The following is a 24,215-nucleotide window of genomic DNA, read 5'->3' as shown; positions in this document are numbered from 1 at the left end:
TGCTGTGATAGCAGAATGAATCTCACCAAATCATATTCAGGTCACATTTCACCACAAAGCAGAAGGAAAAAAGGAATTAATGTATATTTTTGCATGAAGAAATTGATTTTCAGCTGCATTTAGATTTTTGTCTTGCATTGTGACATTCTAATAAAAAATTTTTTAATTTAAGAAAATAATTCAGATTTCCCCCAACTTTTTTTAAATAAGCATAAAAGTAATATAACAAATACTGCCATGATGTAAACATATATATTTTTTCAATACAGTAATGAATTTTTTCTTCTTCTGCATAATAATAACAATAATGGGAGGAGAAATGTTTAATCGTCATAAAAAATGTTCACAATGCAGAAAATATTAATCATTCTAAAACAGGCATCAAGAAAAATGTAATTTCCTTTTGATTTTGGGGTAAGATATGACTAGGAGCACAGTTTTTAATTCTTCACCTACCATAAATGTTCAAACAAAAACAAGGGAAACCATTTCTATAGCAAAGACAGAAAAATCTTTTACTTTGTTTCTTACTGTTTCCTCTCAGCAGAGTGTGTGTCACACAATACAGCACACACGTACAAAACAAACTATTTCCATTTTGTAGGTTCTGCTGTTCAGTAATAATTAGCAGTTAAGGACAACTTGTAAGGTGCCTAATACACAAAACAATCAACAGTGTTTACAGTCACTCTACAGACGCAAGTCTCAATCATTTCTATTCATACAGTTAATATTATTATCATCATTATTATTATATAAACAAATCTACACAAAATAGAGCCAAATATTTACACAGGGAGAGAAGAAAGCATGAATATTTACAAAAGACAACTTTCAGTGATGCATCTATACGTGTATAAATATATATTTCTAAATGAGTTTTTGTTCAGAAGTTAGTGACATCATGCTGATGACATCACAATCCCGCCATCTGTGAGAGCTGCACTTTAAATTGTTGCGCCAAGTGCGAGAGGTCCGTCACACGGTCTACCATTTCCTGTACAGCGGCCGTGTTGGGATAGTGAAGGGCTGCTATTTTGGTGGTGCCTACGACTGTTTTTAGCATCTCGCACAACATGTTGCTTAAGTTCATGATGTGATTTGCCACTTCAGCTGCCGAGGCTTGTCTCGACAGCGTGTCCCCGATAAACACGAGCTTGTGGGCGCTGAGAATGACGAATTTGCCATGCGCAACGAAGATTCGTGGAGGTTGCCCAGCCTTTACACAGCCGAAAAAAGCATCTACCGCATTCAGCAGAGTTACAAAGTGCTGTTCACATTGATCCGAATAGAAGGTCAACAGCTGGCGATCGCGCAAACACATCGGAGCTCCGCCTCCCATGGAGAAACTGGAGGAGGAGTCTGAGGAGGAGCCTGTTGAATGTTGGTGGGAGATCCATTTGGTGATGTCGTTCTCTACCGGTTTGATCACTTCCTGTTCGAGCTGTTTGAACTGGTTCAGCTGTTAAGTGTAAGAAAGAAATTCTGAGTTGGAACTATTTAAACTGATTATTATCATAAAGAAAAAAAATACAGAAAAATAGTGCATGTCTCTACTGGTGCGCCTTTTTAAACAGTAAAAAACTAAAACTAAACTAAATAACTAATATTTAAATGCCTACCATATTTTTTAGGGATAAAAGTGCACCAGTTAAAAACTAGTCTCTCAAAAAAGATTTTTTTTTCTTTGCCTAATTTTGACACATACTGCTTTAAAACAGCTGAAGAATGTGTAAAGATCATATAGTTGATATGGGCAGCTCTCTTGGCTTAAATTGACATGCAACAGGAACCTTTTGCTATGCTGGTTGTGCTAGGAGAGAGTTGAGATCTGCATCTGTGAAGCTGTTATATTGAAACTGATATATGGTGAACAATGGACATCTGCCTAAGATCTCACATGATGCAGTTATTAACTGATTTTGTCAACAAAAAGCTTTCACTTGTGATGAGCCATTTACACCTGATGTGTGAAAAAATGGTTTCGCCACCCTGTTCTTTCACCTAATGTGTTCACAAGTTAAGTCATATTCTTCTGGCATTTCTATTCTTATTAATACTGAGGTTGATAAAGCATCTGCCATGCTGCATTTCTGCATTAATCATAAGCTACTTCCCTGTCGTTTGTTGACTTAAACACAAGCGGATGACGTTTATGTGACCATGTCATTTACCTGCTCTTGTCCGAGTTGGACTTTGCTTTGTTTGGTGATGTTCTCCTTCTCTAAAAGTTCCTTCTGTTGTCGTTCGAATTCATCTTTTCCCTGTGAAGATAACAAAAGGTCAGTCAGAAGCAAGTTGAAACTGTTTGTTTCAAGCAGATACTAGTGTCTAAATGCACCAGTGAACAGCCAAAGGCCACGGTGGTATTAAACTTAGCCCTTTTTAATTCAAATGAGAAACTCTGTCTTTATTTGTCTTGTGAACTTAATTTGAATAAGCAGTCGTTTCTTTATTTTCTTCAGAGCACTGTTCTGACAGCATCTAAACTATCCTATTTTAGCCTTTTGTTTTAGATTGATGTGCTCAGATTTTAATCCAAACAGCATGTCACTTATAACATGCTCAAATGTAAGGGATCTCGTTCCTAATCTCTGCGTCCAGGATTAACAGATAATAGACTGAAGTGCATGGGCTGTTTTCAACAGTTTTGTGCTGAAGACCTTATTTTGTAGCATGCAAGTCTGATTTTTTTTTTTTACATTCCCTTTATTTGATTCCCAAATGTCTTAAAGCATATGTTTGATGTGAATACTTCACAGGCTTTTAGTTTAAAATTAGTTTTAAGTATAATATACTATGATGGTTTCGTTGGTTGTGTTGTCTGCTATGCAAACATCGTAAAAGTCCAGTCACAAATAGAAAAACATGGGCACTAGCAAAATTGATTACTGATTTGGCAAACGTCACTAATAAAACATCAAATAGTTGTGCAATGCAATGGTTTTGCATGCATGTAAAACAAAATTTGATAAAATTTAGTTAATGAAAAATAAACATTTTTTACTATTCTTTCTAGGGATGAACAGAAATTTAAATTCTGGAGTCAAAGCCAAACATTCTGGATGCACTTGGCCGAAAATGTAAATTATTTTATTAAGTAATCAAAAAAAAAAAGTTATACAATTTTGTAAGACTTTTTAATTTAACTGAATAATTTTAATGATACTGAATTAAAAAAAAAATACAAGCCAATAAAATAACCACACTTTTATTGAAAGTAAAAATTTAATTAGACAGAAAAAAATTACAATTAAATATCAATATATTATTTTTATTCAGTTCTATGCAACAGAATTACACCACAGCTGTACTACACAATGTTCAGAACAGTAGTGCTAGTTCAAACTGGAACAATTATACTACAAAAAACAACAAAAACCAACTCCAAAAAACAAGCATACATCCCTGCATTAAATCCCTTTTCATTTCTTTTCAGAGACAATCTGCATTTTAGGTATGAAGATAGAATGATAGATAGAAGACTAGAAGGAACGATAGATACAACGATATATAGATAGATAGATAGATAGATAGATAGATAGATAGATAGATAGATGTGCTTCTCACCTGTAGGTGGACATAGTCATAATCTTCCATCCAGCTTTTAACACACTTTTCGCTGATCATGTCTGCTTTGTCATGTGATACAGGGAAGGGTTTGGTCTGGGCTCCATAACTATCATCCTCTGTTGGGGTGCAAGTAAAGGGGTGGACGATGCCTTCTATTGGTGCTCTTCGGAAAAGCAGCTCCGCGCTGCCCCCTATTGTTGAAGCCAGCTGCTTGGCATCATCAGGCACCGTTCGCGACACCATTACAAAACGTTCTAGTTCGTCACTCTTGTTTTGATGCTTGGCGCTCGTTGCCAAGATATTAAGTGCCCAGCTATTGTTTTCTAAAGTTTGATGTGTTTGTTGAAGAATCTGATTGGAATCTTCTAGACGTTGCAACTGGCGTCGCAACTTAGAGTGCATTCCTGGATCGGACAACATTGTGGCATTCGCAGCCGCTCCACGGCCAAATGTGAGAAAATCTGCGAGCGCAAACTTGACCCGCTCCAATGAAATGCGGACCTCATTAGTGTGACGCTCCATGAAGCTGTACGTTCGCCAATGAGGCGATGCCGCAAGAGTTTGTAGCGCACAAACTGAAGACTCCAGATCATGCTGAAGGCGACTCAACCTTTGGACAGCGGAGTCTAGATCTAAAGCTAGACGACCCTCGGCAGGTGATCCGGCGGAAGAAGAGGAAGTTGACATACTGCTGCGAGTGCTTCCCGTGCTGGAAAACGACAAGCGGTTGACGCCTTCGGTAACGTCACCGAGCAACCGAGTATCTCCCGGTGGAATATCGTAAACTGACTTTTTTCGGTCTCTTTCAGTGGAAGTGTGACGGTTCTGTGGCATTCCACGTGGAATATCATACAAGTCCTGAGATCCCCCTGTGGCCAGTTGGCTGGCTGGAATGTCGTAGATGCCGGCGCTGCCGTTCATCCCCTTTCGGGACATCGGCTCAGAGCTGGGAGGGAAATCGTAGTTGGAGCATGGTGAAGCTTTGGAGAGCGACTGTGGTGGAACATCATATATACCTTCTTGCTTGTGCTTCGAAGGCTGCGGAAAGTCATAATTCCCTTCGTCTTTCGCAATGTTATTATGACAAGGTGGTGTGGAGTACACCTGTGGGAGTGAGAATTTGGATTAAGTACTCATTTACTACAATACTGATACAGCAATGCCAGCTGACAACTGCTACATGTTTGGTTACTTGCTACTGTTGCCTTCGGCTTACTCAGTTTGGGTCAGTTTAACAATGCCATTGCTCAGGTTTATTGACACTGTTATTGAACTGAACTGAAACAACAGTGACTTGGAACTGAAGACGTCTTCTGTAGAGCTGCTTTACAGCTGAATCAAATTGTTTCACAATTGATTAACTTTATAACATCTGTACTGTTGTTAAATTAAATTGAATCAACAATTAACTAAATTAAGCTGTATAATGGCAATATTGCATTTATTGCTGCTTTAGATACTGCTTATTTTGTGCACTGCATTTTTATGCAAAGTTGTGTAACTTTTCCCTGTGGTATTGAAAATAGTGTTGCATTTAAATATTTTTCAAGGTATTGCATCTAAATTGGAAATTGGAAAATTGGAAATCTTGACAACAACTAATAAGCACGATAATAAGACTCAATATGTTTGAGTCGTTGACAGTCTAATAAGTCCAGTTCTGAATTTCATGGAAGTTCTGAATAAGACATGGAAAATCCTGCTATCCAGCCAAAGGATAAAACCTGGCATTGACCTGACAGCGTTATGGGAGTACATGGGGCGTACCAACGGCGTACCAACAGGACACTGGTCAGTAAATAAACACAGCAGCCTGTAAGTGATTTTTCTCAAGCATATCTTTCGAAGTGAGTCCAGGTTTCTGCAAACCCTAATTAAACACGACTCTAATAATAGGCTTTCACATACATCCAGTTTATTTCAAACTAACTCAAGGCACTGCACCACATTTCGCCAGGAGTAGCGGTGAAACTTAAGAGGGGCTTCAGCACAATTATTTCTGTTTTGACCTCCTTGCAGAGCTAAGAGCAATACTCTGACTCCAACATTGCTGGCAAGCTAGGCTTTAATTTGCTAACCAGGGGAAAGTATTAAAAATCGGAGTATTTATTTCTTGTAACATTTCTGGGAAATAATAGTGTTCAGTTACAAGACAAAGAACAAGGGCTGCATCAGGATTATTATGTTTAACTAAAACGAAAGCAATTAAAAAAAATGTATTACTTGAAATAAAATAAACATTTACCAAAACAAAATATAAATACTTTTTCAGCAAGTTGCAAAGGCAGTATTTTTCATTTTTATTTAGTTTAACTAAATTAGTTTATATAAAATCTGACTAAACTTTACTAAAAGGTCCAAAATAATTAAAACTGAACTAATAATTAATAAACTAATAGACATAAATATACATAAAATATAAATACTATATAGAAAATATAAAATTAAAGCTAATTTAAAATATTAATACAATTATAATAGTATCTCAATGATACAAAAATACTGGGAAGCATATAAATATATTTTCATAATTATTTTGACACCTTTGAGTGTTTGCATCAATAATTTTGCAAACCAGATTGTGTAGCAAAAAGATGTGGTACAAGTTACATGCTAACGTTTTAAACAACTCATAATTTGCATGTGCTATTTTTCTTGACATCATAATGAATCTTAAGAACGGAAGGATTCTTATACCCCTTGTGATGCTGGTGGTATGTCATACAGTCCTTTTGATCGCAGGTCTTGGGAAGGAGGGGTGTCATAGAGGCCCTGGGATCTGTTGTGCTGTCCAGTTTGTTTGCTTGCCGGAATATCGTACACCTGTGTGGGTGTTTAAAACGTAAATACAAGTTTGCAGACATCTATATGAGTACATGTGTTATTGATAGTGACACTCACCCCCTGTGGACGAATTGGAGGAACATCGTAGAGGTCATGAGATGAATCTGACGCAGGACTGTAAGCGTATGTTTGCCCTACGCGGACTGGGGTCACCACCTGAAACAAGAATGCATACGTTAAAGCTGGAGCCAAAATGTTTTATTTATAGGTGAAATATGTCATATAAAATGCTATTAGGTCAAGGGTCTCTTGACGTAGGAGAAATTGAACTTGAAAACACACACACACACACACACACACACACACACACAAAATAATTCTTAACTTTATGTGTGACTATTAGTAGTAATAATAAAAAGTATTATTCAAATGTTTACTTAATAAAATATATACTGTGTATATATATATATATATATATATATATATATATATATATATATATATATATATATATATATATATATATATATATATACACACACACACATATACACAATTGATGTACATTTGTATAATTTACTTTTAAATTATATATGAGATAAATAATATATTTAAATCAGTTTTTTATTTCTCTAATGTTAAATTAAGTAAATATAAATAATGGAATATATAACAAGTAAGGAAATGTTAAATTATTTTATATATTACTATTAGATTATTATTATGTATATATGTATATTAATACAACTTAATAATTTTACATGTAATGCATAACAAAAAAATACAAATTAAATAATAATAAATAGTTTTATAAAAAGTAAAAAAACATTTAGTAATGCAAAAAGTCTAGAATTTAGAATGAATATTATACTCTTTTCTATTAAAGTAAAACATGATGCCTCATTTAAGCTCATTTTTTGATCACAAAAAGCTGTTCAGCAACAATATACATCGGCAGATTGCAAAATGGCTACGGTGAAAATATGGTGCATTGTGTACGTGACTAGATTAATGCAACTGCAAAGAGAAACTCTAATGGAGTCATCTGTCTCACATGCCTTCTCGGTTCCGAACATTTTTAATCTATCAGTTCTCTCTATATTCCTACAGTTTTCTTTACATCTTTTATGCTCTATATTCATTTTCTGCAGCAGACAAACAGAAGCATCGTTGGAATGTACTTGGTCTCCATTCGTTCTTCTCCAAACTCTGCCCCCTCCTCGTCCTAAATGCTCCGCTAATACACCACACACCGCTGTCACCACACAAGAACACTCACGGGTCACTTACAGGTCTCGAAAATGGGAACCATACTGCTTTCTGCCTGAGAGACTCTAGATCTGTTCCAAAAACTAGTGGGTCGCCTTGCAGTCTACCACCTACAAAGACAGCTGCTTTCCAGCCAAACTGAAACTACAGGTCATTGATTTGGGACGCTCTACATAGACAGAAACTCATAGAAATGATTTTTCTCATGCAAAGTGGACAACTTAAAACTTTAAGCTTTAAAAATTTATAATATATTTGTGTGTTTATTTTATATCATTATTGTGTATTTGATTATTATATATTACAGTATATATTTCATTACATTATATATTTATTTTATTTAAAATAACATAAATATTAAACAAAAACAGACTGAAATATATTGTATATGATAATCTAAAACATAAATATTGTTTCTTATAATTATACTACAATAATTGCTATATATATATATATATATAGATATATATATACTTGAACTTCTATTTCTTTTTCTATTTCTTAAATTATATGTATGTATACTTTTTTTTAATCATATAAATGTTCAATAAAAACAGATTTAGAGTTTTCATTTATATAATATATATAATTTAGAAAAATAACATAGAACAATGAATATTGTTTAGAATAATAATTTTGTGTAAATAATGTATGTGTGAATGTGACTAAGCAAAACACAAAGCGTCTTTAAGAGGAAGAATTTCTCTGTTCTAGTATTCTCTCTCTCTCTCTCTCTATCTCTCTATCTCTCTATCTCTGCAATAATTGTGGCATGCAGGAGATATGAACTGCAGTATCTTAATAAGGGAGGTTGGGAACTCCTAAACCCACTATCTATTTATCCAAGCTGCCTTAAACTGGAAAAATGTCTTTCTATGACAACTCGCACTCATATAAAGACACACGGTCTTCCAGAGATGGTAACGTCCAGATGGTTTTCATAAGCGGGACCGTCACATTTTTATTTTTACTCTGTGAATTTAGGTGCGCATCCCTGTTCATAAATCAGCACTATGGAACTGCAGGTTCAGCATAGTTCACCAATTACCCAGATCTCCCGGGCTGTTCCCATCAGTAATAAATCACTGCTTCCTAGGAATCCTGGGAAAATGAAGTGGGAATAAATGGAGAATGGGGCACGTCAGTGGTCTGATCAGTTTCACACTTGTAGGAAACAAATGATATTTTAATTTTAATATCATATTGCTTATTCATTTTATGCAAATATGATAAAATAATGAATAAATCCATCCAGTATTACCCAATTTACACCTCTGCCACCTGGAGGGTCTAATGGGAAATGAGTAAATGTGTGGTAGTGTGAGGTGTGAACTTTGACCTCTAGGCAAACATTCTCTCCCGCTCAGGTGACTCCTTCCCCGGATCCTGTTACACCCTGACTGGCTCTTAGTGACTAAGACCGGATCACTTTTGAACCTGAGACCTAGGAGCCTCTTTTTTTTTCCTTGGAGAATAACAGCGCTGAAAGCTCAGCATGACATAAGAGTGTCGGTATGCAGCGTTTAGGTGAAAGCTGTTTGAGTAAACAAAGACTTCACTGAGTAGCTCTGAGTCACGTTTGACAAGTAAAAAGAGCTAGAAAACCATTTGGTTGATCATTAGGAAGAAAGAATGAGAAACAACTCTCTAGAATCATCTTGAATATTCCAACTTGATCTGCTGTGACTCTCTCTCTCTCTCCAGTCCCTTTACATCTGTTCTGTTCCTGTGATGGAAAAAGCTCCATCCTATTAATAAGTTGAACTCATCAACGAAGGCAATTAGATTTCAAACCCTCAGGGATGTCCCATATGATGGCCATGAAACTGAAAAGCACAAAGACTTCCTGCTAATTTAGGTGTATTAACATAATGCAATGAGCCATAATTAATTTTACATCACATGGAAGCATTCAAACACACCCAGTGATTTATAGATGCACATTGAGACGAGGGGTTGGGGGTGATTATTTAAATGAGATGCATCAATTATGCAGTGACCCTCAGTCCAGCAGTTTCTCTTTGATTAATAGTAGACCTAAGTAGGCAGCAGCAGCAATAAAAAAAGTCTAGTGGGAAATGCATGAGGAAATAAGTTACCTCTCCCTGAGCACTTCCTGTTATCTCTGCAGGAGGGAAAACACAGCCATGTGTCTCACACTAAAGAGGTCATGACATCTCTTCTGGGTCAGATCACAGGGACTTGTGACAAATAACTTAATATATGTATATAAATATATATATTGAATATTCACATTACATAAAGATAATAAATAATTCAGACTTTTAATCTATGTATAAAATGATATAATTATTTTTTTATTTAGAAGAATTTTATGTATGTGTGTAGGTATGTATAATATAAAAGAAAATAAATATATAAAACTATTAAATAAAATGATTATTTGATTATTTACATATTATATGCAATTAAATTTTATACATTTTTAAATAAAGGTAAATATAAAATAATTTATATAAATTTACATATGTGTGTTTATAAATGTATAAAAAATTTACAATGTTATTAAATAAAAATACATTTAAATGACATCTTTTATTTTATATAAAATTTTATATAAAAAAGTAAAATAAAATGTATATACAATAAAATAAATATAATAGTTTATATATATAACTAAAAAGAATACAATGCATATTTAAATATTAACATTGAAAAAATTGTAAATATAATTTTACTTTTATGTGTACATGTATACAATTAAAAATTACATTATTAAAAAAATATTATTATATTATTTAATAAAAAAAATATCTATATATAAACCACTAAACTAATGTTTTAAATATATATTACAGACATATATTAGTCATCTTTTAAATAATGATAAATGTTTACAGAAAATACATTTAGATTTTGCATATTATTCATGTATTAATTATATATATATATATATATATATATATATATATATATATATATATATATATATATATATATATATATATATATATATATATATATATATATATAAATGCATAGTAGAAATGAGGAAGACAAATCTAGTTGCAAATAAAGTACCAAGTGTGAGTCACACAAATAATGCTCTACTACTTTGCGATCTTGTCCAGGGTGTGGTGGCATGTGATCTGCCTACACTTCCAATAAATCTTTACGATATCTCCTGGAGACTGAGGTATGCAACCAAAAACATGTGGACTAGCCGTCTGAGATATAGATGGAGAGAGAACAAAACCTAGTTAGCGGAAATAACAAACAGCCTCGGCCCAGAAAATTATGATTTATTATGTGACTCATAAAGAAACGTTAATCTAAAAAATGGCTGAAACATTCCACTCGAGTCTGCAGATGTCGAAGCTCCGAATTTTCATTGATATGGATGTACAACTGTGTTTATGAAGTCACATAAAAATTCTTTACTTCACAAACAGCATCAATCTGTTGTGTCAACAATACACGGGCAGCAATGGGACGAGAGATCTCATCTCTACCCATAAGGCCCGGCTGTGTAAAGGATATTGTGTGGTTGTGTAAATCTCAGAGATGGCCCTTGCATGAGGCAGGCTCTGGCTGGCATGAATAGTGCAGCTGTGAGCAGCTTTGGATCACTGTACTCTTCAGGTCAGACGGGGACAGAGCCGCCCTCCTTGAAAAAACCAGTCTTCAGCAACCAAACCTTCAGTGTCATTATGTGCCCAAATCCTGTTCTGTGCTAGCAACAAACACTTCAACCACAGGCATAACTGTACTACAGCACAAATAGACACTTTCTGGATTCAAATGAAACATAAAAAAGTTCTAGAAATAGACTTAGTATGAAACATGTTGTTTCAGAATCACCATAATTACAAGATGACAACTTAGAGCTCTCAGATATTATTTGTTTGGCAAGTTTAAAAAAGCTAAAATGGATCCATGGTCAACTTTTGGTAGATGATAGAAAATAATACTCTGTAAATTAACCCTCCTCATCAGAAATGACTTCCTTTTTTTTTACATTTTGTCCGAAAATGCCAGTTAATGTTGTCACACTGAACTCAAACCTGCTTACTCCTGGTTATAAGAACTGCTCAAAACTATTTGGATATTTTTTTTTCTTCACTTTTTTGGAGTTGTCCCCATCTTACTTGTCATACTATATTATTCAATCACAAAAGTGAAGGTAGGCATAATGCAAATTAAACATAATTTCTCAGTTGTCACATGAATTGCTTTGTTTGCTCTTGAACTTCTACAAGATTTTGAACTTCTTTAAATTGGCCGAACTCTGAAGGTCAGGATTGCATTGCCGGTAAGCACGCACAGATGCAGCAATGAAGAACAATCAACGTGGAAAATCTAAACTGCACACTAATCTGATCCAAAATCACGTCACCATTTACAGCAATAGTTCTAAAACGGGGATCACTTTTACTTTCAGCACAGGAAGTGAGAGCAGGAAGGAAATGGTTGCTTCAGTTGCACTTTCCACTATGCCACACCTTCGTGTTGCACTTGATGTCAGAGGAACGTCAACTGAACATTGCATTTACAGATGTGGGAACACCCTCTTACCTCACTCTTATAAGAGCTGGTCAACTGTTATGCCACTCTCAGGAAACCAACAAACAAGGTGTGCCATTTCTCTGAACACCACCAAACAAACCAGCCAGACAAACCTCACTGCAGACAAGACTATATCCATGATCATTTAAGGTGGACCAACCGAGCACTCCTGATCTCAGAGACTAGTAGCTCCCTAAACTCTCCATGTCAAAAACAGAAGCTCTACTTTAAAGCGACGATCCCAGACATGACCTCAGTGTTATGAGTTTGCCTGAGTGATGTTTTCATCTAAACTTTATGAACACAAGATCTGTCACAGTGTCTGTATCGAAGTGGCAAATTGGAAAAACAGATGAATCTGAATAATATTCACCTTTGATTATCATCCGCAATATGAGATGTAATGTTAATCATACTGCAGTTCTTTAAAATGAAATATAATAAAATATGACTTGTTTTTGGCGAACTTGAGAACTGCCAGATATGTGGTTCGTAGAAAGACAGCTCCAAGTGTTACATGAAAATAAGCTGACAGTTTTTAAGAATGACACACTTTCTCAGCTTGTTCAGTAGCCTGATCTCCTCTATTTATTTTTTTCCATCTCTGCTGTGGTTTTCCTATTCAGAGTGCACCGGATCGACAGGACATTATGAAGCCCTTAAACATAAAGCCTGCATCGCTGTGGTGGAGGGCAGGGCAGGGTGTGCACACAGCTTCGATGCAGACCGGTTTTGGCCAGACATGGAGATGCTTTCAATCTGGATTATAAAACCGGCTTATGGGTCAACCAGTCACGGTAAATAGCTTGTATTATTATTTCTTATATAATATATAAAATGACATTTAAAATTATAAAATGCATAATTATAAATGTTTATTACTCAGTAAGTGAAAGGGGACCTTAGTTTTTGCATGGGTTTTCATAATGGTAGCACATGCACGAATATGATAATCATAAAGTAATTAATTAGGTCTATACATCCCAAGATGGGCCTCAGTGTAAGTCAACTGAATGTCCAATGAGAGTAAAACTGTAATTCCTATACTAACAGTTGTGTTATTTCATCATTTTGATGACTTCAACTATTTAAAATTGTGAAAAATTGTCAAAATAAAGAATAAGTAGTTCCCCTAACTTTTGACTAGTGCTACATATAACAACGCCATGGTATTACCAATACTTCACCACAGTAATTCTCTGTAAGAGGAAAAAAAAGCATGTATTGCATGCACATTCAAGCTCTACACTAGATGAACTTTTGACCTTGTCAACATATGTCACACGTTCACCACAAGTGTTATCATAAAGTGAGAAGTGAACATCTTTGCTGTAGTTCAGTTTACCTTGTTGGGAGTCCCATCTACAGTCAGCGCGCTTCTTTGTGGAACCTGGTACACGTCTTTAGATGGAGGGATTTGGTAGATGCCCTGTCCCTGTGGGCTCTGGTGGGACGGTGGCACCTGGTACACACCCTGAGGTGTGAGTGGCCTCTGCTGGAGGGCATGACCCTGTGGGGGGGAGGGGGATGCAGGCGTCTGTCCTTCAAACATTGGTCCGATAAGCAGTTTGAGGCGGTTGCCGGGTGCGATGCCCTGGCGGCCGTGGAGTGAACAGAGCCACCATCCCTCCAGACCGCCAGTGTTCTGCTCGATGACAGTCAGGATGTCACCCTTCCGGAATGCCAGCTCTTCCGGAGATTCCGGGACATTGTCGTATAGCGCTTTAGCCATTAAATTCTGTAAAGAATGAACATACAATAATTTATAATGCTGTTTGCACTCATTAAGGCGTTTAACATTCCAGATTTTGCATGAGAAAATTCTCACCCTAACTCAAGCATAATATGATTTGTTCAGTATTATCACAATCATTGAGGCATGATCTAGGTAAAGTGATTAGATATGATTAGATAAAGTGATTTTTGGACTTATTCAGTGGGTTCTTGTGGGCTGCAATATAAAGCGGTTCCCTAATGTCACAATTAGATGTCTAAATAACATCTGTGTAACTCTATCTGTGTAGTTTGGTGGAATGCTGGGAGTTCCCTTCAAAAGAAGCTATTTCATCCACTGCGTCTCAATAATAACTGAAACTCAAACTGAACGTCTGGCTGAGACGATGTACATTGGACTAGAAAAAATAATCATAAAATCCACTCGACGACTCCATAGCCAAAACATATTTCTTTGAGGGGCCATGCTGGAAAACCATTTTTCTGTCAATCATTTAAAAACCACTTTGAGAGAGAAAAAAATAAAATAAATAAAAAACAGAACAGCGCTGGCAGGATTCATGTCATATTGTGCCAGTCCACAGGATATTACAGATTTCATATCACATTCTCTCATGTAAGGTTGGAGTTTAAACTTTTATAAAACAATATTACACAGGTTTAGTGTGTATGAATTTTTAAATATATTTGACCTATTTTGCATTCAATTTATTTTTCAAATTCTAATAATATTTTGTAATTTTAAATACATGACACTTCCATTTCTAAATATATAACAAACATATTTAATTATAAATCAAACAATTAATTAAGATATTCAACATAAAAATACAGAAAATAAAGGCAATTTAGATAATTTATTTATCTTAAATTACACCATTATTTTTCATAATGCCTTAACCCTCAAAAGCGTATTGTATCATATTTGATACAATACTTTCTATAAAACAAGACATTTTAAAATATTTTGTCTAAAAGTTCAATAAACCGTAAAATTTCATTAATTCATTAATTATAATTTCATATGTCAGGCTTTATGATAATAATATGGTAACAGCACCACTGTAAACATTTAGGACATATATTGATAAAAACGAGATTCTTAAGCTTCAGTTCCACTTACATTGAAATGCTAAAAACATGCCGTAATTTGGAAATGTAAAAACTCAGCTCTAATTTGGTAAATTGGGATGTAATTTAATGGTTGGCAGAAATTTATCTTGGCCAAAATATCAGCCTATCAATAACACTGCCATGGGCCAAACACAAACATTATCTTCACTTTGAGCAGTGTGTCTATCAGCTTTTCCTTGGGTTCTGTCTTAGCAGACTTTGTGTGCCTTCGTCTGCTTTCCCACAATGCTAAGTAAACCAGTTCCCACGTTCAAACCTTCCTGTTTGAACAGCATCATTATCTGTGATTGGGCGGCTGGTCGCATGGCTATTGTCTAACATTCATGGCCTCGGTCACCCGCATTAGGGCATGACAACATCCCCCGCTGAGAGAACCACGGCACACTAATACAGTGAGCTTAAGAACATGACCTTTAAGGGTCACCAATGCCATTGTCTAATAGGAGCGTTTTGTGTTCAACTTTTAGCATTCAGACTGTTTAAGGCTTATTTGCTCAAAAATAATGCAAAAAAGAATTCACTGAATGGGAAACAAGGCAGAGAATCAAACAATGCATGAGAAAATCTTAAGTCGAATCACTTAACCACTTAATTTTATTTCCAAGTTTAGTTGTAGTGTGTACAAACTTTAAACTGATGCTTTATTACATTTCATGAAATTGCGTTATAACACTTTGAAAAAGCCCTAATGCTTATTATGAGCAGTGGTATTGTCAGTAGCCTTAGTAAACATCACTAACTAGTTTTAATTATACTATTATAACAAATATAAATTTTTGGTCTTCTCATCTACCCACACACACAATGTGATGTCTGTAAGCAGAACTGATCTGGAAATATTTCATTCAAAGCATTCACTATTGTATCACAGCAATACGTGTTTCCTCTTGTGCAAAGTTTCCATGCAAAAAGAAGAAATTAACTTCAATACAACTACAGTGCAACACTTTTAGAAGAAGTACTGCATTTCTAAAACATTTGGCGTGCATCTTACAGCAAACCCTGATCTGTAAGACCACCCTAAACTAGTCATCATCTACCTTAGACTTTAGATATGACTGTGGCAGAAAATATGCGTCATCTACATCCAAAATAAATTCCAGTCCTTTATGACTGTGATAACTCAATCTGCCATCTCACTGCATGGCAACAGACCTAAACAGAGATGTTGGCCTCATCATAAAGTGATCTAATCAGTGGTTCATTCTTGCCCCACTACACGCGACACACTACCTGTCCTGACGGTCTGGGAAACCCCAACACTTCAATGTTGAAAAGACTTCCTGAAAGTGATCCGTAACTGAACTGTAAAGCTACACGATAGGGTATTTCATGGACTCTCATAAAACGTTTGGCCATTTTATAAAACACTGATGTTTTACATGGAAAGAACCAGATGTGTCCAGGTTTGCCCGGCAAATCATTCTCACTGTCTAGAAGTTGCCAATTGGTGCAACACCTCAAATTTACAATGTTGACTACATATAGGGTATTATATAATTAATAAGGGTTATTATAGTTAACAAACTAAAACCAAAATCATAAGAAGTTACTTAAATGTTAACTGAAATTACAATAAAAAGTACCATGATATCTGATTCACTAAAATAACTAAAACTGAAATACAAATGTATAAAAACAATACAGACATTTAAAAGCCAAACAAAAGAAACTAATAAAAAGGACAAAACACACCAAAATTACTAAAACTGACTAAAATTAAAAAATTAAAATAAAAAATTGTAAATTATTAATAAAAACTATAATAGTATTTCAGTGATACTAAAACTGATTCAGGACAAAGTTATTATTTAAATTCACAAATAATGCTTAATTTGATATAATTAATGTTATATATTATAATGATGAGCAAGAGTGACACACATTTGCAAAAAAAAAATATATATATTCTTAAATATCATAATTATTGATATTTCATATTATTGACATTCACAAACACTGATGTATTCGGGAATGGCTAAGTTTAAAATTGGATGGGGTGCGAGTCAAATTTCTTTTGGCCTAATTTTAGCTTCCCCTATCCACACCTGGAGCAATGCCTCTACATCAGCTCTCCGCTCAGAGACTTTTGGGAAATTCATGACTCATTCGGTTCTAAATGAAGATGCTTTTTTTTTGTGGCGAGACAGTTTGTGCTTGTAAAATAAACCCTCTGTTGAGTAATACGTGCTAACCTGCACAGAACTTAAAACCATTACACAACAAAAATTACTATCGTATGGGAGAACCTCCCTACTTCTTAAGTACACTCTCATTTTGTGGTTTTTGGCATTCCTCCAGTAAAATCATCAAGGCTGATTATGAAACTAAGTAAATGAGCACGTCAAAACACTAGTGAAAAATTCCCCCAACAATCCTGCCAAAGTCACCAAAACACTGCAGAAATCGAAACCCTCAGGGTACAAAAAAACAAAACACTGTGTAAACAAAGATCATTAAATGGTCTCGGCCAATAAGCAAACCCCCTACCTTGCGAAAAGTGGTGTGTTCCTTCAGTGGAATGGAGTGGTGTAAGAATTAAGGCCAGCTCACTTTAACGTTCCCCTGGAGGGAGGGTGGAGTGGGTAGGACTGGTGAACCAGCACCTTTTACCCTCATTTCACTCAAATAAATATAGAAGATAATTACCATAATGACTCTAATACAGACCTGATGACTCAACTTGGCTGTTGCACGTGAACTAGACTTTGGTGAACAAAGGGGACATTCAAGGGATTGGTTATGATTATGTTTACTTTAGATAATTCTTGAGCTAGTTTGTCTGTCTTGACATCTTAATGCAATGCGTCATGTTTTGGCAGAAAAGATAGTTGCATGTGAGTTTACATGCAATTAAACCGCCTTTGACAAACAGACGGTGACAATAATAGCAGCAAAACGTGATCGATAATTTCACGCCCCAAGCCAAAACACAATAGAGTGCTTGGTCAATGCTCTAATTTGATGTACAGTAAGTTACACATGAACAACTAAAAGAGATTGTGGATGTTTACAGAACATTTTACGTAACACATTATGAATTAAAGTAATTTTTAATTTGTCATATAGCATGATGTAGCTGATATCACCATAGCAAAATACATTTAATTCAGTTTTTCTGCAAATACTAACATCTCATGAAAACAGGTCATATTTCATCCCAAAAAGCTATAATAAATAATAATTAAATAACATTGTGCTTAATGAATATTCAAACCTATTTTGGACCATTATGATTTTTTTTTGTGGGAAATTCTATAATTTAAGAACATTTCACCTCCAATTGTTTTTCCCCCATATTATTATGAACTGTGATTTCATTACTATTGTTGTGCCATGATGTATAAATATTGATTATTTTAGTGAGAATTGGGGTCGAAATGTGTTTGTCATGAAAATAATGTCACAATACAAAACATTTAAATATATGTCCTAAATAGATTTCATTTTCATTAAGCAAAAACATAATTTCGAATTTATTAATTTTGATTATGTGGTGAATGCGACCTGAACACATTATTGACTGGTACTGTGAGATTCAATTGATAATAAACAAAAATTTTGGCACAAAAATATACAGAAACTTCAGTGACAGTAATAAACTCAGCAAATAGCAGCTCGTGACAATACTATGACCAGAAGTGTAAAACAAATGCTACAAGTTGATCTGTAGTTGCAGAATATTCACAAGCATGTGCATGAGAGTAAAATCTGATTTCAATCTGGTGGTTTGAACGCTGACACTCTGGAAACTCCCACCGGGGGGGTTAAAGTGGTTTCACTTTGCATCTGACCAATACATATAAGGCTATAAGGGGACACAAAATAAAGAGTTGTCTCATTTCAGTGATGGCGTGATGTTACTATTAGTTATCCCTCCCTTTTCCTCAGCACTGTGAATCAGTGATCGCCCACACTAAAGCCGACAACATGACATATGACACCAGCAAAAAAAAAAGAAAAATAACACCCACCAACCACCTAACAAACACACCAAACAGAGCCCAGCCAACATGGCAACCTCAAAAACTCTAATCATAAAGCACAGCCTTTTCCTTTAACACCTTTTCTGAGCTGTTGCACGATTCTGTGGTGAGTTTGGGTGTTCAAATGCTGTAGGCATGGACATAATAAGACTTGTGGTGGCCAAAAACTGGCAACCTTTCATCATAATTACTGAAAACAAGACCCAGATTGTTGTAGGTGGGGCGTAATGACATTTACACATCTAATCAGTGCAATAAAAGCCTAATTTAACATCTTAATTGCTTATCAAAGAAACAGTCTTATTCTGCTTATTTATTCTGTCATTACAAGCCTTGCTGTAACTAGAAATTCAGTCAGAAGCTTGTGTTCAGCTTGGCATCTCAAAATGAAATAAATGATAAATAAGTACTGTAAAAATTTTAATAGATTTAAAAACAAATAATTTCAAAACACACAGCAGATATATGAGAAATATAATGCTATAGCTGTTGACTTGACCTTGTTCCTTACATCAGAACATCAGGGTCTTGACATCAGTATTTATTAGTTAACAACAACAAAAAAGGATTAGGAAAAAAAGAATAAAAAATGTTACTTGAATTAAAATAAATCTTATTTGAGGTAAAATTAAATATAAAAATGCAAATTTTGAAAATATATAAAAAGATCAAAAATAGAACACATTTTTTTTTCTTATTTTCTAAAATAAAAAATTGACTAAAAATGTAAAATTAATGACAAATTCGTACAGAATTTTCCAATTATGTGAACAGCTGAAGCGGTCAGTCTAAATAGTGATGATTACAAGTAAAGAGAAGTCACAAAGTTCAAGGGAAACACACTATCATATCACCTTTATTTGCTTCCCTTGCTTGCAGCTGTCAAAGTTCCTCTTAACTGACAGTTTGCCGTCCCACCATTGACTGATAATCGCTCTTAATCACCACAAAAGGCAATCTATCCTCCTTTACATCAATCTCAAATAGTTTACACTTCGAGGCAAACAGACTGTTGGCTTTCTTTTAGTTTGTCTGGTATTTTGCCAAAACTATGATCTGAATTCTAAAGATTTGTGTTCATGCATTGATGCATGAATATAACAACAAAACCCAAGCTTGAAGAATAAAGTTTGTTTTTCACATATCGGTCGAGCACTGATCTGAATATTAGCAGGATATCTGCTCCTTAACATCTACGTACGGTTCTGAAAGGTTCACAGTTCCTTATTTGATGCATCTTTGCAACCCCCCCATGTCTGTATATGCAGGAGGACTCTCAGCTCCTTCAGAATCATCTCTTTTCTTTGTCCATGTCTTTCAAACAGGGCAGAGCTGTGCTGTGGAGCGCTGGTTGAGACCTGCTCTCTGAATAGCCCTTGTTCTTACCCTGGGGAATGTGGAATGTCTGCTGTGAAGTGTTCTTTATGCACAATACCACCACGATGAGGTCTACACACACACACACACACACACAACCCAAACACACACATTCACTCACACAAAAGTCTTCATATGCCAGTGTTCTCAAATAGATGGAAAAGAGAAGTGATTTTAAACTGGAAAGACCTTTCGGTGAGTTCCTTTACATTAAATAACTTCCCACACGCCTAAAGATAAACGTTATTGCTCTTCATTGAGTTCTCAGCTGCATTATCAATCTTGTTTCAGCATTGGCTAAAATTCTTCTATAGATATAATGCAAATGAGACGAGTACAGAGCTATAAAATTAACATGGTTTAGATAATTAGGTTATCCATATAGTTACGTCTTCTGTATAATTAGGACAAATCTGATGAGAAATGTTGGAGTTCATATCGAGAACTCTCACTTTTGATTGACTATTTTGGCAAATGTTTCCAAAACACTAGATATGCTAAAATTTTAAAAAGAAAATTAGGAAATTGGAGATATAAGCTTTCCACTGTGAGAGAAAAATAAAACAAATTAGAAATAAAAAGTTGCATTTACCTTTTTCATTTTTCTTTTATTCCATGGTGGAAATAAACTACCGTAGATATATGTGAGATTGCTTGGGTCATTTTTCTACTTCTAAATTCTGAGAATCAGGAGACTTGCAAAATGCTAAATGTTTCATTTGGTCTCCATTATAGGAATGAGAAAGATCTTTGCTTTTCCTGTCCCGTAGAAATCACTGATGGTAACTACAATTTTATCTTTCTAACACACAAAAATAAGCCACTAAATCACAGCTTACGCTTTCTCTACCTTATATGTCACATTTATTTTCATTTCAGTGAGGCAACCCACTATCTTTTTATCCTCAGACAAATTGAGAACAATGTATTACTTGAATTACAGCCTAGAGAGAGAAGGAGAAGAAGAAGAAAAAGTAGAAGAACAAGAAGAAGAAGAAGAAAACAGTAGGTTTACTTCACCTAATCAGTTCTTTGTGCTTGTCAGGCTATTTGTGCCACAGTTACATAAGAGTGAAAAGAAAGCAGGAGTTTGAGTGCGTCTAGGAGTGGTCGGCTCTGATTTCGTGTTTTCCCGAAGGAAAATCTATGGCGTAACAGTCTAAAACTGTTCCCAGATCTCAGTGTCTGTTAAAAACAGACTACGTGAGCTCTGAAATCTAATAAGAGTCAATAGGTGCACACCTGCACACCTGCTGGAAAACATAACTGACGTGGACAGGCCTGGGTTCTGACTGACCTTTGTGATGAGTGACGTCAAGATGTGGACCATGTGACTGAAAGATGAGGTCTGTTTAGTGTCTTCATTGCTCCAAAGGTGGAAAAACTGCCTTCGTAGGAACTTAATATTTAACTAGGAACAGTACTTCACCTCATGGACTGTGTGAGGGACTTTCTTGATACCCAAAAAGAACCACTTGAGAAAACTTGTTTTTTTTTAAAAGACTTTTTTGCTGGAAGTAATCTCTAGTCTTCAGGTTAGACCGAGGAAGTTTGGACATCAGCTGTCTGTCCACTCTGTTAGGTTTGACAGATTAGTTATCAGACCGTGAACCGAGAACAGCCTGTGTGGCACTCAGAGTGATGTACATCAGTCGTTCTGCGTCAGAAACAACAACGGCGTTATCAGTTTGCCCCTGTGGCCTTGACCCTCAAATACCCTGTGGTAAAGGTACTCCACAAAGTAAACCAGTCTCTGAGGCAAAGATGCTTTAAAAGTTTCAGAAATGCCAGCAAAATAAAGGATCTATCAATGTCAATAGGAGATAAATGGAAATTTGCTCTGTTTTAATTTGATATCTATCAATGTGTGTGTGTGTGTGTGTGTGTGTGTTTTATTATTAATTAATGTATTTATTTACTTATTTTTTATTTGTATAAATATCAAAAATGTATTAAAATGGAACATATTTATTTTCATTTTTATTTCACATTATTGCTTTATTATCGCAAATCAAATAAATGCAGCTTTGTTGAGCATAAAATACTTTGAAGTACATTTGAGAGAGATACTGTAGAGGAATCCAAACAGTTTGATAATGCACTAACAGTCCGTGTCTTGCCAAGTGCTCCACATTCCCCAGATAGTGTGAAGCAGACAAAAGCATTCCATTCAGGAAGAGCCATTCGATCCTTCCAAAGTAGGAAGCAAATCATCCAAGGGCTGAAAGCCTCAAAGACTATGCAAATGGAAGGGATTCGCACACAAGAGCCAAGTTTCTCCTGAATGAAAAGCTGCCCCACACTGTGTGCACATAGGCTGGAAGTACAGATTTGGCCAAAGTTGAGACATTCTTTCGAGTGCCCCAAAATCAGCTGATAAATCCTTTTAAAGGATGACAGCTAAAATCACTGTCTGTTTTACACAAAAAATAGCTTAATTTTGTTTAAAAATGCAATATTTAATATAATGAAAGTGAATGGCACCTGAGACTATCAAGCTACAAAATTATGAAATAAGCATCATAAAAGTATACATTGGGTGATAAGACTCATGCACTACATTCCAAGTGTTCTGATATCTTGACATTCACCCCAGCTTTCATTTCATGTTTATGAGAGAAGAAGATAATTTGTAAAATAACTATAAAAATAAAAAATGTAGTTATTTAATGTTAATAACAATCAAAATACCATATGAGTGGAAGTATAAAGAGTTCATTATTTAGTCTATTCATCATTTTCGATTGACATCTATAAAACAAACCCTCAGAAAACAGTCCCAGCAGTGTAAAGGGCAATCTATGCACAAATCAAACATGGACATGCACATAAAATCCTGGAGTGGTTTTATTTTCTGTCTCCACCAGGAACACTCAGTATAACAGCAACCCTGTTACTCTGAACAAAATGCATGCTGTTTGCTTTAAAACATCACATTACATAATCGCAGGGAGGCTCAAATTGGAAAAGGGGCTGGAGACTGGGCTAATGAATGGCCCCATATATCCTCAAGTGGCTCTGGGTAACTTGAGTTGAAAATGCAGAGTGTAAATCACATCATTTATCACAAGTCTCGCTACAATAGAGCTCAAGTGCTTTTGTGTCATGGTTGTAATGGTTGTAACAAATTATGTGATTTGCTTTCGGATCATACCAGCCATCCAATAAATGAATGGTTGGTTACACACACGAATTACTGCTGTTCAGAGCTGGAGCCAGTATTTAACTAGTGAAATAGCATTGGTTCTAAGAGGGAAGGATGCCTGAAGCCCATCCTCCATTGAATTTACTTAATTTGCCCATGTATAATAAACATTCATACAATAATAACACACACATATATAAAGGTATATATTGCACAATTTAAAATGTATACCTCTGTGTATGTATTGTCTATAGGCTATATCTATCTATCTATCTATCTATCTATCTATCTATCTATCTATCTATCTATCACAGTTGAAGAACAGTTCTGCATTCATTTTAAAAAGTCATAGAAATTCCATCACAAGTTCAATAAACATGTACATTGTACACATTTTATAGTAAATGGTTGATTTCCGATTTTAGTTTACGGAAATAGCGCGTTTGAATGAAGACTGAAGAGTCACTTACTTTGTACTTCATCTTTGCGAGTAACTTACTCCGCTCTTCAGTAACTCCAGTAAGAAACAAAATCCGAGTTCAGGTCAGACGAAATTCTTCTTTTAACGTTTAAACGAAGCTAGACGTACATTTTGCCCATTTTCGCTATGTATCGCTGGAAGGTGGTGGTAACAGTTATCTATGCGGGCTCGAGGGCTGTAGTTAATCTGAGCGCTGCTGGGGGAG

General features: G+C 35.3%; 1 protein-coding gene across 1 annotated transcript; it reads right to left on the bottom strand.

Moving 5' to 3' along the window:
* Positions 1-308: 308 nt before the first annotated feature.
* LOC127935457 (enhancer of filamentation 1) lies at positions 309-24,215 on the bottom strand. The gene is made up of 7 exons (XM_052533339.1): positions 24,000-24,215; positions 13,499-13,891; positions 6,475-6,573; positions 6,271-6,396; positions 3,571-4,677; positions 2,175-2,264; positions 309-1,462 (listed from the first exon to the last, which is right to left on the bottom strand). Exons 1-7 carry the CDS (start codon positions 24,009-24,011, stop codon positions 917-919), a joined length of 2,373 nt encoding a protein of 790 aa, XP_052389299.1. The 5' UTR covers positions 24,012-24,215; the 3' UTR covers positions 309-916.

This window comes from Carassius gibelio, chromosome A19, assembly GCF_023724105.1.
Source record: "Carassius gibelio isolate Cgi1373 ecotype wild population from Czech Republic chromosome A19, carGib1.2-hapl.c, whole genome shotgun sequence".
Classification (NCBI taxonomy): Eukaryota; Metazoa; Chordata; class Actinopteri; order Cypriniformes; family Cyprinidae; genus Carassius; species Carassius gibelio.
The sequence above is the reverse complement of the archived record's forward strand: the minus strand, read 5'-3'. Positions and strand labels throughout refer to the sequence as shown.

Excerpts from the sequence above, each read along its gene's own strand:
- LOC127935457 (XM_052533339.1), bottom strand. Across the intron at positions 6,574-13,498 it reads TAGATGGGACTCCCAACAAG|GTGGTGACCCCAGTCCGCGT; the intron begins GTAAACTGAACT and ends TTCTTGTTTCAG. Across the intron at positions 2,265-3,570 it reads ATGACTATGTCCACCTACAG|GGAAAAGATGAATTCGAACG; the intron begins GTGAGAAGCACA and ends TTATCTTCACAG.